General features: G+C 39.5%; 1 protein-coding gene across 4 annotated transcripts in view; it reads right to left on the reverse strand.

The window, feature by feature from the left end:
* The window catches only part of STRBP (spermatid perinuclear RNA binding protein), a 136,575-nt gene that overhangs the window by 6,825 nt on the left and 111,213 nt on the right, over nucleotides 1-18,537 (reverse strand). For 3 of the 4 annotated variants that reach the window (XM_081803561.1, XM_081803562.1, XM_081803563.1), the window contains exons 13-18: nucleotides 16,650-16,808; nucleotides 12,945-13,079; nucleotides 12,601-12,741; nucleotides 9,826-9,949; nucleotides 5,102-5,146; nucleotides 1,866-2,508 (exon numbers count right to left, since the gene is read on the reverse strand). In XM_081803561.1, coding sequence (XP_081659687.1) covers nucleotides 2,432-2,508; nucleotides 5,102-5,146; nucleotides 9,826-9,949; nucleotides 12,601-12,741; nucleotides 12,945-13,079; nucleotides 16,650-16,808 — 681 coding nt within the window. In that variant the 3' untranslated portion in view covers nucleotides 1,866-2,431. Of the gene's footprint in view, nucleotides 1-1,865; nucleotides 2,509-5,101; nucleotides 5,147-9,825; nucleotides 9,950-12,600; nucleotides 12,742-12,944; nucleotides 13,080-16,649; nucleotides 16,809-18,537 lie in introns of those variants that run through there. The other variant, XM_081803564.1, reaches the window with a different exon arrangement.

Raw genomic sequence — 18,537 nt, forward strand, 5'->3', positions numbered from 1 at the left:
ATAGGGGCTGTCAATGAAAAAACCGCCTACAGTGGAGAAAAGAGCAGAGAAGCAACACTTGGTGTTAATGTCACAGAATTTGGTGAAGCCAAGAGCTTCATTTATATTTCTCTGCTCTTTCAGCTGTAAGTGGAATTTTCATTACAAAATGGAGGGGTGGGGAGGGCAGAAGGGGGGGAGGGGGACACTTAATTCATTACAAAATTTCAACAGTTGAACTTGCATGGTTACCACTTCTAACAAAGGACTGACAGCTCAATTATTTTAAGTAAAGCAGAGAAATGTAAAAGTTTGCAGCAACTGGGCAGGTTTACAACATGGTTAGTAACTTCCAACAAACAACAAAATTAAAAAAAAAAAAAAAGACTTGGTAGAAACCATTTGAAATGACTGCCATCATGTTGGAAAACAGCACAGCTCCCTTTTTCACCATCATAGAGGGGTTAAATTATGAAGCTGAGTCAGCTACTTCAAAATAATTTTCTAAAGAGAAATCTCCAGAGAGATTCCAACTTGGAATGCAAATTTGACAATCAATTTCAAATAACAATCTGGCTGCAGCTGCCAATTAATAGTATTCCAAACACAGAGAGGACTATTGTAAATATTGAATTAATAAAAACTGGACACTACCAGCCATGCTTTTTCTTCTCAGTGATGGCTCTGTTTCATCCATAGGTCAGCAAAATGAATCAGTGAAACATGAAAACTCCCAGCTGCAATGGGCCCTCAGGTTTATGTCTAGCCACTAATGCACAGGATGAGAATGGTAAGTTCACAGCTATTTCTAGCAAGTGATGAGGTTTTATTAAAGTATCACCCACCACTAATAAAGACTAAAGGTCAAGGAGCAGAAGTAACAAGCCACTGTGATAATAAATCCACATCTGAGAAGTGACACTAACGTTTATTTTAAATTGCCCATCTGATTCTCATTTAGCGGTCCCAAAGAAATCCGGTACATAAATTTGCTATATTTTGCGAAGCCCATTCTCACTGATGGGCACTATTGGGCTCTGAGAAACAGAATTTAAGAGGGAAGAGGGAAGCTAATTCGTACTAAAAACAGACATTTTTAAGACACAGCAACTTAGAAATCTCGACACGGGACCACACTGGTGCCTTCATGGGGGTGAGTACCTTAATGAAACCATTACCTTCTAGTAACATCATAGGCTCTCCAAACAAGGCGAGAATGCAGGGGAAGGCTCAGGTCTGCACCCTTTACAGGACAGCACAATGTTACCAACTGATCATTTTTCACCAGCTTAATCAGATAAATTTTAAGAAAAACTTAAAAATAAATGCTGACCCATGGCTGAAACCTGTCACTTTTCACAGCAGCACTCAACAAGAACTGGGACAATCGAAGAGCAAGTTTTTATGGGGACCCTGTTGCTGCTTTAGATTCTGATGTAATTGAAGAGGAAAAGAGACCTTTCCATGAATCCCAGAAAAATCGCTAATCTTCTATCTGCATGAAAAAAACCAGGGAAGTGAACACAGTATCTTACAGAGTGAAGAAGGCCACAAGAACAAGAGAGGGTGATTGATCGATTAATTTATTCTCTTTTAAAACTTGGAAATTAGGAAACTAAATCACATTCCTCCTTCCCCATCTCTGGGTAGTGCCATCATTTTAAGAAGCAATGCTCGGATCACAGAATATACCTTTCTCATGGGGATGCCCGTGTCCAGCAGTACAAAGGGCTTACAAAGTAAGTAGACTGGCTCGAACTAACAATTGCCTTTGCTTTGTTTTAGCAGTTTCCTTACAAATGAATGGGTTTCTAGGGCTAAGTTATTATTAGTTTTCAATTCCTTGTAATTTGATACCAAAACATATCAAAAATAATAAGCTAAAACAATATTCAAACCCATATTTTATTGGCTTTAATTACACACTTCAGTATTTACAAAGTTAAAGTTTAAATGAAAAGTCTCTATTGTATTAAAAAAAATAACTACAGCCCGAATTCCAGTGCCCTGGGCAAATACATATCAATCAGAGCTAAGACTCGGTGACTGCATCAGGAACCAGGCAGTACTCTGTGTTACAACAAAGCAGTTTATTTGTGATCAGTGTTTGAGACTCTATACATCCTTCACAAATTTAATTTTACATAATCTGATACTCCTCCTAAGACTCAACCTCTGCACTGCTAGACTTATTTCCCTAGGACAGAAGGGCTGGTATAAGGTATTTTCCGGAAGTGAGGTACCGTTTCACAGAACTAGTTCCTTGTTGTTTGTTTTCAAGTTGTAGAGAACTAAATTTGCATTTGTTAAAATCAAAAAGTAGGAAAGATGTTCTTTACAAATAATTTTGATCAAGTATGTGTTCAAAGAAAGCAGGATAAAAAGGCTTTTGCTCTAACATTCTGTATTGTACTGTATTTGTTGTTCAATAGGAATTAGCTTCTGTCATTTGCTAAAAGAATGAGTAGTGGGGAACAGGATATGTTGGGAATTTCATAACGGGCAACAGAACCATTCTCTTGGGTAAACCTACAGAGAAAAGAAACGGAGAGGACTCCAAATAAGTTTAATAATCCAATAAAAATTTCAGGTAAAAAAATATCTTACAGTAATGATCATTAACCTTTTCCAGATTAGTCAGTCAACATGAAGCATTCTGGAGGAGACCCACAAACCTCTCACAGATCTCCTATTTTGAAATTGCTAATATTTTGATAATTGGTATTTTCCACTCAAAATTAAGATGGCTATATCACAGGAAGAATGATATTCAGAAAGCAATTTCATTTGTGTGAGCGGCCATGAATTCTAAAGATCAAAAGCAATGCCACTGATGAATATTCTCAAGGGACTCTAGAAATCCATAATTGTTCTCAATTTGGCACATCACATATTGTAGGAGAAACAGGGATGACTGTCAAGACGCAAAGCACAGCTTTCTGTGCAGGCCTCAGCTCCCTGGAAAGACAGCTCCAGCCGGAGTCGTGACCAGGGGTTTATCTTAACGGCTACTGCCAGTATTGGCGTGGCAAATCTGGAAAGATTAACTACTTTCTTAATTTTGTAATAAACAAGTTCTTGTGGCCTCACAGACTTCTGCATACTCAAGCATGATTTGAAATCTGCTCCTATCTCTATTCTAGTATTTAACCTATGGAGAAATCACAAAGCAGCAACAGCAGGTGTTCAAGAGCACCAGATGATCAGAGGGAAATTACCCCCACATGCAACAGCTTTACAAAGGCCAAAAGACATATTTACCTTACAGCCAAAATAAAGCATTGTTTTAGTAGGTTGGCATCACAGTAACATTTAAAAACCAAATCTTTTATGTGAAAAATGGGGGCATCAAATTTCACCAGCTTTGGAAGTCAGTTATATGGCACATGGAAGAGAGGAGCCTTCTGAAGTGGGGGCTCAGAGGCCGCAGGGTGAAAGTATAATGTTAGAGGAAAGGGAGGCACAAGAGAGAAAAATTAAAAAAAAAGACTGAGGAAAAACATGAATGCAGCTTAAAGCCTAGACACACCCGTGTTTTCAAGAGAAAAATTCAGCTCTCAGTAAACCTGTACTAAAGAACGTGAGACTTACGATGTCTGAAAGAGAGACAAAGAATTAACAACCTGCCCTAGCAGGCAGATGCTTTGGCGCTCACACAAGACACACCACAATGGGACTAGTGAGTCAAAATGTATTTGGATCAACCGCCCAGACCTAATTCACAGGAGGGATGAGGTGGTCAGGATATCCAGGAAGTTGGCTGCATGGTAAAAGCAAATGGCCAAAACAAAAGGAGCTAGAGAATTTGAATTTAGAACAAATTCTGGGTGAAAACATTTTCTCGAATGAGTTCTCAATTCCTTATCACCCCACATCGGGGGATCTGGGGACTCTGGGGAAGTCCTGACCAAACCTGAGCATTCCAGAGGAGACATTCAGGTCAAGGATGAGACCCCAGACTTGGTACTTTGCCATAGAGAAGACTCACCCAAATGTTTGACCCTTGCAGCTTCTCCACATCTTTCCAGTCTATCTTAATGGGGAAAGTGGTCAAACTGTTCATGTTCATTTTCTACTTATTTTTTACAGTTATGAAATCAAATGGAGCCTCCACTTAGCAGTGTCTTAAGGACCCACCATTTTCATCTGAACAAAAATGGAAAAGCTGATGCATGAAGAGAGAAAGCATAATGAAGGGCCCTGAGGCTCGTGTGGAGGACTAACACCACGAGTAGCGGGACATTCAAGGTCCTTCCCCACTGTACACGTGCACGCCCAGCCCAGGGTCGCACCGATACGCACTCACACGTGCACACCCACACACTCACGCTCGTGCGCACACACACTCTTCTTCTCTCAATGGCAAACATCCTGCAGATGGCTGACCTGTAACACGTAGCGCCTGAGTTAGGGAAAATGTCTACGAGGGCATATCACTGACTCCAAACCTACTGCCTCCATTGCCACATAAACCTCATTCAAAAGTTATCCAAAGGGCCACTGAGGTTGACTTCTGCATATGCTTTTATTTTTATTTTTGGAGGGAGAAGAGACACTCCTATGATTTTGTAACATGCTGCACAGACTCTGTGCGGGAAGCACTTCAAAGACACTGCCGGTGACACCCTGTCACCACGCTGGGGCCCACTGATGCCACCTCTAGAGCAAAAGTCATGGGAAAGGATGATGGCTACAAATTTGAAGTGAACATTTCCTAACCCTAACTCAAGTCACCCAGATGGTTTCAAGCCAGACACTTCAATGCAGCCACGTAACCGGCGAGCAGTTCAGCTGGAAACCGGGGATGGCCCTTCAGTAGCCTTTGAATGGAGTGTAAGTTGGCTGTAAGAAGAACTACTTAAAATATTTAATTTCAGTATGGTCAGAAACAGGCAATTAGAACAAGCAGTCCTTCAATCAGGCAAAGCAGAGAGAAGAGCACCTCCAACCGAACCGAGAACCACAAGGTTGTGGCGTTTTCAAAGGGAATTTAAGTTGGGTCACTAGAATGAACAGGTCTGAGATCCTCCAATTCATTTAAAGAAACCCTGGATACAAACTGTGCTTTAGATTGCTGTGACAGCATTGCTAAGAGGAGAAATCAGAAAGATGGTGTACATACCATAGGCAGGGGCAGCTGTGCTGTAACCATACGGTGCTCCATAGCCTAGTGCAGAGAAGAAGAAAGCAGTCAGTCCAGAACAAAGGGCAACCAACCGATCCCAGCCCAATTCACAAGTACTGCCTGGCCCAGCACCGTGGGCCCTGAGGACTCCTTCCAGATGCTGGATGAATGAGAACTATACCCAGAATGGCCGAACCCGCCATTCCCGCTTAGCATGACCTATAACATTCTCCTGACCTACTAGAATATCCTGTCTTTCTCCTTGCACTTATGACACTGTATTATAATTATCGACTCCATGTCTGTGTCCCCTACTAGAGTGACAGACACCAAGTCTTAGACATTTTTGTATCACTGCAACTTGGAAGAAGGTCTGGCACATAGTAACCACTCACTAAATATAATTTATTGAACAAATTTGTCTCCTCTCCCTAAACTTAGAATCACTCAAGTTACCAATTTCTTTAAAGCTGGAAAGGAGAACTTTCCAGGTCTCTTGGGAAAGCAGTGACAGGACAGGCTGAAGTCTCAAGTGCAGATCGGGTTGGGGGCTCGGAGACAAGGTCCATGTCTCCTGGTATCTGAATTCCTGGCCCCAGCACAGCATCTCTCAGTAAATGTTGGCAAAACTGACATTGGCCTCTGGTGCCTATGAAAAAGGCTCATACTGTCAATAAAAACAAGTCTGAAGAACAGAGAAGTTTTTGAGCCAATTTGTTCTGGCACTGGTTTCTTTTATGTCCTTAAACATTTAACTTCTGAGTTGCCTTTTCATGCCTGTAAAATGAGAAATCTTCCAAGCTACTCTATAGTGCTGCAGGGATTATAAATACTGTACTAACAGAAGCTACAATCTTTAATCTTTCAATAAAACAACTTTAAAAATACAAATACTAAATTGCTTGGGTAAATCTTCAGGGAAAATTGGATTCTAAAATAGAACAAAATCTACATGGGCCCTTCACACTGTACCTAAACACAAATCAAGCCTTTTTAACATTACAAGCCCTTTTTCTGTAATCATTTCTGCTGCTTGCAAGGATTTTTTTTTTTCCTCCTTCTCTAGCTGCCCAGCTGCAACGCATCCTGTAGATCAGGATCAAATATCACCTCCTCTGTGAAGTTTCCTGGGTTTGCTGTTTTTTGCACCCCCACCGCCACCAATGTTACAGCTTGCATCATGTTGCACACTGTTGATGCAAGCGTCTGTTCCTACCCCAGATGACCTTCAAGCATTCACTGGGGCAGATGCTAATCATCTTCTAATGCCCAGGTCCAAATCTCTTGCTTGAAACAAAACACTCAAATGTATGCTGAATAAGTAAATTGCTTTTAGGGACTAATGGAAACATTTCCTGAGAGATGGAAATTTTCACTTTTCAGTCTATACTTAAGTCACATAAAACTGGGGATACAATGTAGCCTTAGTCTTTAGTCTTAATTGTAGTCTTTAGTGCTCCCTAAATCCTAGATTTCAAGAGGATACAATGTAGCTGAAAGAAGCAGCTGAAGATATGCAGTAGGAACTGAGGCCAAAAGAGAAATTAATACTTTAAAAAGTTTGCATATCAAATCTATTCCAGGAAAAGGTAGCAAGCTGGATGACTAAGGCTACAGTTTCAAGGGTTTTACCAAAACCTCCTTAAAGAGAGATGAAACTAAAACTATTAAGCTGGCCACCTATCAGGCTGTGGGGTTTGAACCCCAACTTCACTTTCACTAGCAAGGTGACTTTGTGCCTGTTATTTCATCACCCTGAGCCTCACAGTCTTCCATAGTAATTGAGTTGGCAGGGGAATGAAATTAAATAATGTATGTAAAAACACTTACTACAGTCCCTGCTGCAAGAATACACTCCGCAAATGGCATATAACCTATTCATAATCTAATTGACCTAATCTGAATCTTCTCTAGGCTATAAAAGAACTTCATTTTTAAAAGCTTCACGAGAGAGGGGCGCCTGGGTGGCTCAGTCGTTAAGCGTCTGCCTTTGGCTCAGGTCATGATCCCAGGGTCCTGGGATCGAGCCCTGCATCGGGCTCCCTGCTCGGCGGGAAGCCTGCTTCTCCCTCTCCCAGTCCCCCTGCTTGTGTTCCTTCTCTTGCTGTGTCTCTCTCTGTCAAACAAATAAAATCTTTAAAAAAAATAAAAAATAAAATAAAAAATAAAAGCTTCACGAGACAGGCCTTTCACAGAGGTCAATGTGATGACATAAGAGAAAAGCTACTATAGAGCCAACGAGCCTGGCAACAAGCAGACACACACGAAGCCTTTCACGACCACTGCCACTAGATGATGGGTGGGAGGTAAGCGTCGCTGACCACATGACCGCAGACACTCCCAAATGGACAAAGCCCCCACTGAACATGCAATCAAAGGCAAGAAAGTTCATCTCAATAACTTGCCTATTATTAATAAAAGCTGCTTTCTTTAAATAATGATTGGATGAGGCAAAAGAATATGAAATATCAGTAGAAACAGTGAGATGCACAGAAGAGTGTCTTAATTTGGGACCCATAAACGGAATAAAACCCCAATGAACCTTTTCCTCCCTTCCTCCTCATCCTTCACCATTCTCCATCTCCTTAAATGGCACACTCAGTGACCCAGTTCCTCTCGCTAAAAATGCTGGGAGAAATCCTTGAAACCTCCCTCTTTTTCATTCTCCACATTAAATCCATTAATTGTGCTTCTGCAGTACGCCTTCAATCCGGTTGCTTCTTGCCACCCATCTGCTTCCCTGCACCCACTGGAGATACCTGCACTGTCTCTGGCCTGAGCTATGAGTTTACCAGAACCTTCTAACTTGTCTTTTCACATCCACTTCTGTACCTACAGTCTATTCTTCACACTATAGACGATGATCTTTACAGAAAAGTCTGATGTCGTCACTTCTCTCCTCAGAGCCCTTCACGACTTCCCACTACACTTAGCATTCTAAGGCCAAAATCCACACCTTTGCCTCCAGGACTGGGGTTCCGAGTGTCTAGCTTTAGCTCAAATCATTCCCTGTCCCTGTTGTGTCTCTCCCCACCAGCCCCCACCCAAAACACAGAGTGCTCTCCACACTACAGACATTTGGCCTTCCTCTAATCCTCACCAGCCGAGTTCCCTGGCCCAGCAGCGCAGAGTCTCTGCACATGCTGTTCCCTCTGTGTACAACACTCGTCCACCCTAGTCTTCTCCAAGTTAACGCCTCCTCACTCTCTAAAGCTCAGGTCAAGTGTCACTTCTTTGCGGGAAGGCCTTCAGGCCCAAAATCTTAGACCCAGTTTTTCTGTTACATTCTCTCATAGAACATACCCTTGTCCTTCATCACAACCTTCTCAGTTGGTAAGTGAGTGACTTATCTGACTGGCCTGTCTCACCTTTAGATCATAAGCTGCACGACAGTAAACTCCCAAAGCAGGCACATGTTATTTCAATGAGTGAACATATTCATTCCATGACACATCTTTGAGCTCTGCCCCTACTGGGACAATTCCTAATTCCAAAACCACATCATCCACAGAACTTCCCAAATAGTCTATTCTAGAAAGAAAGAAAAGAAAGAAAGATAGAAGAAAGAAAGAAAGAAAGAAAGAAAGAAAGAAAGAAAGAAAGAAAGAAAGGAAGAAAGAAAGGAAGGAAGGAAGGAAGGAAGGGAGAGAGAGGAGGGAGAGAGAAAGAGAGAAAAAGAGAGAGAGAGAAAGAAAGAGAGAGAGAGAAAGAGAAAAGAAGAAAGCAAACACACACACACAATCTAAGTGAACTTCTTAGCAATATTACATAAAAAAATAATGATGGTATAAGATCCAATCCTTATGACAATTTCATCCCGATCAACAATTACAAGCAGTCTACTTGTTAAGTGAAAAGTTCCATAGGTTCAATATGGCAGACAACCTGACTTTAATGAGACAGCTCTACATCTACTGCTGAAATGACGTAAGTATTAGAACAGAAGGCAGAAGGAGGGCATCTTTTCCCCCATCTCCCTCAAGCCATGTGGTGAAATGGAAAGAATATAAACTCTAGAACTGCAAACACCTACATTCAAATCTCAGCTCTGCTGTTCGCTACATGTCTCAGACTGAGCTAGCTGCCTTCTCCCATTAAACCTTAGTTCCCTCACCTAGAAAACGGAAATAATTTCTACTTGAGGAAACACTGTGAGGATTAAAAAACAATTAAGTGAAATCATTTATACCAAAGTATCTGTTGTATAGTAAGCTCTGGATAAATAAGTTACCCATTTTTTTTTCTTTTTAATTTTTCTCTTTTTGTACTTCTGTAGACCTTTGCTGGATCCCAAATACTGAGTTAAAGAAACCTATTAATGCTAGGCTTCACCCCAATGAGGGAGTCTCTTACCAGCAGTTTTCCTCTCCTGTTATACCCAACCATCCTCTACATGTCCCCGCTGAATGCACCCTGCTCACATGTCCACACTCCTCAATCTGTGGAGTATTTGTTAGCTTCCTCATTATCAAAATATGTCCTCTCAACCAAGTGCAATATTCCTCATCTGTCACCTCCCTCCAGAACACCTCTAGTCACTCAGCAGATTCCAGGAGAAAACCTATGACATTCTGTAGATTCTCTTCTTTTGAATTTCCGTGCACACCCATCTTACACCTGTGTTATGTTTCCAGGGACTGTGTATAACCCTAGAAAATAAAGGAGATGCTGTTCTTCAAAGCCCAGAAGAGGAGGCAGACCTCTTGCAGGCTATACTCTACCTGGAGCTATGTAGCCAGGAGCAGCTGTAGCCCCAACAAAAGCTCCCCTTGTTAGAGCTCCTCTTCCTCTGCCTCGAACAGCTTGGACTGCTGCAGACACAGCTGTATTCACAACACCCTTTGCCTGTTAAAAATAACACATCTTCATTACTGAGAGAAATAAGAACTAACACCCCATCATCTCTCTAATGCACAACCTCTATGAGAAACTTGAGCCTGTAGATGAGTCAATGAGTGTCTATGACCTTGAACCTTTATCATCTATAAAATAAAAATGACACCTACCGTAACAGAGCTGTTCTGAAGAATATTTGGGCGCTTATAAAAGTATGCAAATAACTTCTTCTTTTTACTTGAGGGTTACTCAGAAAGAGTTCATTTTCTACACACAGATTTCGTAGTCAAATTACATCCATTACATTTTAGACCCGACTAAAGTAATTATAGACACTTGATACCTAGGTTTGAAATCCACTGAATTCTCCGCCCACAAACAAAAACTACCCAATAAACCACCAAGAATTAGCTGTGAACCTGAGTAAAGAAAAAAACAATAACAACAACAACAAAAAAAAAAACAGAACTATGAAGAAAGACCAAAAATGAGAACTCCAGGAAGGTCATGTGATTTCTCTGAGTCTGTATTTTCTGCTATACGTGTATGTGTGTATGTGTGTATGTGTATGTACATGTACCAATCATTAAAGAAATACCACCTCTAAAGTCCCCTCTTGCTCTAAAATGCCATGGGACTCTGGTAAAAATCACAAATCTTTATGTCTATCGGAGTCTCCCACTAATTATACAATGAGGATAATGATATCCTCTTTGTTCTACTTCAGAGGAGAAAGAGCAATTGAGAAAACAGCAAACTCTGAAAAGTATACTAGATAAGGACAAACAGAACAGAGGGCTGCTAAAACATCCCTTTCTAAAACTGAAATTTTAAGAAAATCAAGAATATCTAGTTTTAAATGAAACATTATACTTATTTTTTAAATATAAAGACACAACAAAAATTCAAACTAAAAACTACCAGAATTCCCTCCTATAACCAAGGTGCAGAGCCTCAGAGCTCAGGGTGGAATAAAGTCAACAATATTTCAAACAGCTTAAACATTCAGAGTATACACACATTTATCTCACACTGAAAAGCCATCATCTTTTATTCCTCATGGGAACACCTCTACCACAAGCATAACTGGGCAGAAGACAGTTTCAAGGTCAAATGTATCATGCACAGGGAACAGCCATTTTTCTATCTGGCTGAAAAAAAAGGCAACCCACACATCCAAAATAGACTGCCTCCTGACCGTCAAGCATATTGAACACATGAGTTTTAGAGCTTCTAGTATGGAAAATTTCTAAAAATGGGTGAACCTCATGTAGATATCTTTTTTTTTTAAAAAAAAAAAAAAAAAACACAGTTTAGTCCAAGTAGTCAGGAAGTAACAATCTGGTGGCAGTAGAGTGACTCCACACAAATCGAGCTCTTGTCTACTAGAACCAAACTTAACTACCTAATACGTATCTGCACTCTCTTTTTAAACACTAAAATTAACTGACCCAATACAAGATGTAACTCATGGTAAAAACACACCAAAACAAACAAGGTAACAATTATCTTTCTACTAATTTAGCACATTTCCTGGAAGGTTTTAGGGAAATAAAACCACTTCTCTCTCTGCGTGTTTACCAGTGCAATTTAAACGTTTTATTTGTATTTCATCTCAGTAAAAGTTACCCTTGGTTATATTTTGAATCCTAGAATGTAAGCAATGTTTATTACAATAAGTACAAGACAAGACAAATTTCTAAGATGGCTATAATATGCAACAGAATGCCCACGGTCTTTGGAAGGAGAAGAACCTAGCTGAAAGAGACCCTACCATCAGTTACCTGTGGTAATAAGGGCAGTGTCTGTATCTCTTCGGGCCTCATTTCCTCGTCTATAAAACAAGATCAACTCTACCCTTAGCCAGTGCACTCAGTGTATGTAAAAGAAACTAAACAGTTTCATTCAGAACCTTAAGTAATCTTCCTTCTATTAGTCTAAACATTTTTAATTGACTTGTTTCTATCACATAATCTATTCAGACATTACTGCACCAGCATTCTCCACCAGGGAAAGAACGGTCTTATATTTAATAATGTATCTCTTTTGCCCTCACAATCATGCACATAGTATATGACTAGAAAATATTTGCGAATTCATAAATGAATGGATAGAAGGATCTGCTATCCAAACACATGTAATTAGGAGGCCATCTTTTCTAAAGACCTTTCTACAGTCCTGGGCATTCAGCAGGACCGACATGCCCATTGTCAGGAATGAACAGAACACAGGGCCAAGTTCTACTGTGCCACCCCAAAGGAAAACACAAAATAAATAATGCAAACGGACAAAACTGGAAAGGAAATGGAAGCACATCTGCAGACTCTGATGAAAGTAAGCCCCTATACTCTTGGCAGTTTCCCTAAACAAATGCTAACATCTCACTAAAAGTACAGATCCCTCAATGCTCTACTTCATCAAGAGTGACTGAAAGCCCCCAAATAATGCTAACAGCCTTTTTAAAATATATAATTTGCCTATGAAGACCAGAGAAAAGTGAGTATTACAGTATTTATGATCTAACCCAAAGAAAAGGATGCCAAATGCAAGAAAAAGAAACAACTTCAGAAAAAGCTAAAGTGGCACCAAGGCAGAAAAGGAAATTTAATTTTGGTAGTATTTTTCAAAAGTATTGCAAAGGTTTAATGCTTAACTCATACCTGAGGGATAATCTTCTTTTTCTTATTATTTGCTGCATTGGGTCCAGAAAACAGCTTCTCCAGGGCAGCTAAAGCTGCACTTGCCTTTGCCACTTTCTTATTTGGACCTGCACCTCTGAATTTCTGTCCATCTACTTCTACCTAAAATCAAGAACAATACTCTGCAATTATCCCATGCAATTCCTCTATGTAGTTTTAATTTAAATGTATCACAACACAGAAAACACCGAAAGTCAAATAGTGCCACAAGAATTAACTCAGTCTAAAACTTTTTTACGTATAAGCTCAGGATAGCCTATGTCCTTGAGGCAAAAACTAAGGTTGGCTTGAATCTAGGTACACACCTCCATTACAAAGCGTTTGTCATGGCTTCCACCAGTCTCCGAGATGAGTTCATACTTAAGACCTCTTCTTTTTTCATTGAGCTCCATTACGGGATTTTTGCCACTTGCTGTGAGGATAGGGCCCTGAGTTCTTACCTAAAAGGAGGTTCAACCAAGTAAGATTTTAGAGTATTAAATTTCTTATTAATACAATTATACTATGTTTCTGTTGAAAAGAGGCTCAAAAATTACACTTTAAAGCATTTAGGGACTAGGATGTGATCACCTCTACATACAAACGACAAAATACCTTTAAAGGTATGGAAACTCTACAGGCAATAAACATGGCAGTCAGTCATCTAGCCAGCCTACCCTTAAAGTAGGGCTGTCTCAACACTGTTCAAGAGCAATGTGGCCTTGCCATTACATGGCACTCTAGAGTCTGCTCTGTGGTGTTCATGATCTAAGAATAATACTTTAAATGACTAACAAAGTGGACAGAACAGTTGAGATTCACATGACACCTGAATATTCACTGTTTTTCATCTTTAGGGTTAGGAAGAAATAACTCTCAACTTGGGAGATGGGAAGAAAATGTTCCTACACAGCTCTCAGTTCTCTCAAAAGAGACTTAAGGGCACCTAAGGTAAAAACAGTAGGCTACAGACTATGGATTCTGAAATTTAAAAATAAGAATAAAAGCAGTCACTCCCCGCTCAAAGGAGCTAGAGTATAGTGGGAGGGACAGACATAATCACTGTAAAACTGTATATTATACAACAGATGTATGTTATGGAAACACAGAAGCAGCAATCATTTTCTAGGGCAATCAGGATAGTTTTCCTGGAAGTGACATGCGAACCTGACCTTAAACCTTAAAGAGGTAAGCACCAGACCACGATAAGGTGGAAACAAAGGAGAAGGGCATTCTAGACAGAAGAAACAGCCGTGGAAAGGCCCAAGAGAAGAAAAGAACATCTGTTCGGGAAATGGCGAGAAGCGCAGTTTGGCTGTATAAGGGAGTGAGCACAGGAAGATAGGACCTGACTAGAAACGCCCTTGATGGCGCCAATTCATAAAGGACTTTGCATGCCACGCAAATGAGCTTTGACTTTATCATGAACTATGATAAGCCATAGTTAAGAACTATGATTAAACGACTTTAATCTAGAAAATTCAGGATTAGATTTGTGTTGTAGAAAAATCATGCCAGGAGTAGCAGAAAGAACTGACTCGAGGAAGGATTAAGACTAGAGTAAGGAAAAAAAGTAATTCCTGTAAGAGTGTGAAGCCTGAAATGAAGTGCAGCACCAAAAATAAACCACAAAATACTGCACCTATAATTTTGAGAAAGGAGAGAGACCCAAAGATTGAGTACTTTTTGAGGTTAGAGATCATGTCTGTAATTCTACCATAGTAATTGCTCAAGAAATACCGAACAAAGAAATGAATGCCCCAGGGGCGCCTGGGTGGCTCAGACGGTTAAGTGACTGCCTTCAGCTCTGGTCATGATCCTAGGGTCCTGAGATGGAACTCCCTGTTCAGCTGGAAGTTGCTTCTCCCTCTCCCTCTGCCCCTCCCCCCTGCTCATGCTCTCGAGCATGCACGCTCTCTCTCTCTCCCCTCACCTAAAAAAATAAAATCTTAAAAAAAGAAAAAAAAAGAAGAAATGAATGCCTCAAACAATTCTTATGTATACATATAAATCCAATGGACAGCAAGAGTCTCTTAATAAACTATTCTGTGCTGATTTACTAAGTGGTTAATGCTGTAGGGGAAAAAAATGAAACACTGGACAACTTTTCAAGACAAGTTTAATAAACGTGCCTGGGTCTTCTGCAATAAAAAAACAAACAAAAAAAAAAACAACACCTCACTTCTTGAAGAGTTTTTGTAATCTATATTTTTTAATTGCAAAGCAAATTGCCAGTCTCCATCTTTTTTTTTTTTTTTAAGATTTTATTTATTTATTTGACAGAGAGAGACACAGCGAGAGAGGGAACACAAGCAGGGGGATTGGGAGAGGGAGAAGCAGGCTTCCCGCGGAGCAGGGAGCCCAATGCGGGGGCTTGATCCCAGGACCCTGGGATCATGACCTGAGCCAAAGGCTGGCGCTTAACGACTGAGCCACCCAGGCACCCCTCCAGTCTCCATCTTTAAAAGGTAATGAATAATTTGTGAACCTAGGTCTACGGTAATCACTCTCTGCTTTCCAAATCTGAAATCACTTTTATAAAAATGAGTCAAGGCATATAAATATTTGCATTTTAATATTTTAATTTTAAATGAAGAATAAGGGCTTTCTTTCCCCCCAACCCTCATGCCATTACTACACTATATAGAAACAAAGCATAGATGTATTCCTACCAAAAGCACCATACATGCACGTGGCTGCTGTTAGTGCAACCCACACTGCTCTCTCTCTCTCCCAATTCCCCTGAACAGTCTAAGTCTCATAATTAATGAGCTCTTTCTTCTCTAAGTATTTATAACACTGCCAGCAAAACACCTTGTCGTGCCTGTGACAATCACCTGTGAATGACTGGTCCTCTGAAAAGCCAGGTGCCAGGGCTCCTCCACGGTATCACATGGAAAGTCAGACAAGGCTTCCACAGGCCTCAGCCTCCATCTGTCCCTCCATACTGGCCTGCCTGGCACCTCTCAAACATGTACTTTCACAACTTCAGGTCATTATACCTCCTATTCCTTTGATCCAAAATGCCTTCTCTCCACCTCTTCTCCACATAGCAAAATCTTACTCATCACCTAAAACTTCACTCACATTTTACTCCCTTTGATTTTACAGGTGTCTAAGTTTCCTAATCACTTCTTCTTTTGAGATTTTACATTATTATGTTCACTTTGCCATCATGGTACTTATCACATTACATTGTAATTAGTTATGGATATGTCTTTTGTGCCTCTAGCCTGAGAACATTTTGAGGCTCTGCAGCATCTGGCAGTAAGCAGGCACTACAAAAGGTTTGCAGACTGAAAATATTATGGTCCAGTCTTTGATAGATCTCATTCCCCCAAATGAAAAAAATTTTTTTAAAAACTTAATGTAACCTCTTGCTGTTACTTCAGAGCCAATTTTTCTTGCAGAATGTAATGAATGAGTACCCCATGAATTCCCAAAAATGCTGTGTATAGTCAGTACTTAGATTTCTGTCCCATTCTATTATCTGTGGCAATAAGCTCATACGTTAGGACCTACTCAGAGTCTGAGGAACATACTAGATCAGGCTATGCCTTCCTCAAGGCTAGATCGGCTCCATAATGATCCACTGCCTCCCATAGCTCAGCATAAACTTCAAATAAACCTAAATTTCCTCTGCTAGGCCTCGTTTTTCACTCTTTAGTTATTGTTGATATTGTTGATATATTTTAACTGTGAAATACTAGAAGGAACTTCCATGGCCAGCAAAAGGAAAATTCTAGTTAAATTAGGATACATTCATGTGTTGTGTACTATACAGCTATGTTTACAGGTTTTTTTTAAAGTTAAGTGGAAAAAAAACAAAATGTAAAACTGCATGAAAATATGACTGCCAGAAAAAAAGGCTGGATGGGAATAAACCAAAATATTAATAATGGCTATCTCTGGAATATATACATTTGTATATGCTTTTGATTTTCTTATTTATACTTTTCCACATCTCTCAAATTTTCTACAGTCTACATATACTCCTTTTTTTCTAAGGAAAAAAATACATATAAATATACCTCTAAGGTACTGGAGGTTTCAGTTGTAGAATTTCCAGTATTATTGCTTGAGTTTGAAGAGACTGTTTCATTTTTGCCTTCATTATCTGATTTTTCATCGGAACTCATACATTCAATATCTGCATCAAAGCCCGTTGGGTATCCCATTGCTTGTAATACCTGTACAAATTACATTAAATTCAGTTTTATTCAAACATCAGAGACCACAGAGAAGAGATGAAATACTGAAAACAAGTTTCAAATCCATAACATCTGAATCCATGAAACACCTTGCAGGAAGAGCAAGAGGGTGCTAAATCTACAAATCCTTGGTTAAACTAAGTTTACCTACCTACTAGAGTTTCACCACGGAGAATGGGAAAAACATCCTCAGAGTAATTAGGCTTAAATAAAGGATGACAGAAATGCAAACCTGAGGTTGCTTCTGGTTCATTTAATTTGAAGGCCAGAGTTCAACCAAGGAGGTGAGGGGAAAAATAAAATAACATAATGAAAAAAGTACAATGGACTACAAAGGAAAAGACGTGGCGGTCTAATCCTATATTTCTCCTCTGGTCCTCAATTTTCCAATCTGCAAAACAGGAAGACTGATTAGTTGACCTCTAAATTCTATGACTCAATCCATCAGGGGAATTAGCACAGAAAGGGAATCAAGAAGTCTTCATGCTGGAACCAATTTGCCTGTTAATTATATAATATCTGAAGCTTTCTATTGACCTCTTTGCTTTCAACTTAAACCAAAATCAATACTTGAAAGAAAGGATTCAGTCTCAAGATTTATTTGCTATAGTAAGTGAACCAGGAACAATATTAGGTTTGTATTTCCATCCCCTCAAGGCCTAGTTACATTATGGCTTCCTCCAATGTCCATTCTTCTTATATTACCATTCAATGCCTGGCATTTCTTATCTTTTTTAAAATAAAGTCTTCTGAACTGTGTGTGTGTGTGTGTGTGTGTGTGTGTGTGTCTGGGGGCATGCATGTGCCCATGAGCATACACACATACAAGCATGGCTTTTAATATCTCCTGTCAGGTTATACTGCTTTTTAGATGTTTACAAGAAAATACATTCACTAGCATTTTTATAAGCCTCTTTCAAACAGACTAATGTTGCATTGTCAGTTACTAATTTAAAGGTTTATATCAAAATATATGGAGATAGGTTCGTAAACATCTCTGTATTTGTTTCAGCTTTTGACTAATGTTTTAAGTTGCTGGAGTGTAAAAGCAATGTCATATTTCTTTACAATCCCAACTATACGTAATAGATGTCTCAAAAAACAGTTATGATAGTCCCACGAATGAGAGACCAGGCAGCCTAAATTTTATAAACAATGGCATCTTCTATAATGGATTCTGCCAATATAAATAAAATCTGTAAAAAATGGACATAAGTAGAACTCTGTACCAAGAGAATTTGAAATTAATTCACCCAATTCATATGGAAACTCTGGCATTCTGTTGAACATTTCAAATCATAAATTAATTCTTTGTAATCACTAGATGAAAGCCAAGAACCTCTTTTCAATATCTTAAGTTTTAGAAGTTCTCAAGTAGTACTGTAAGACTAAGTATGTTAACATCATTTAGCTTATCCTCGTCAATATTTTACAAAGAAAACACCTTCTCCACTGTATGAGTCCTGTAAATATGCTCTCCCTGAAAAATCTCATCTCTGAAAGAACAGTTATCAGTCTGGAATGAACACCAGGCTAATACAGGCTGCAAGTCAAAAAAGTCAAGAGTCACAAATAAATTTGATTTGTTTATTCCAATAAAAACTAAAGAAATGCAGCTTTTCCCAATTTAACATAGACAGTTAAAATAAGTCTAATGTGAATTATTTTAACACCATTTCTCTGTGTGCTTTTCTCACATATCATATTC

Source organism: Leptonychotes weddellii, chromosome 14, assembly GCF_054177405.1.
Source record: "Leptonychotes weddellii isolate Sample4059 chromosome 14, ASM5417740v2, whole genome shotgun sequence".
In the NCBI taxonomy this organism is placed as follows: domain Eukaryota; kingdom Metazoa; phylum Chordata; class Mammalia; order Carnivora; family Phocidae; genus Leptonychotes; species Leptonychotes weddellii.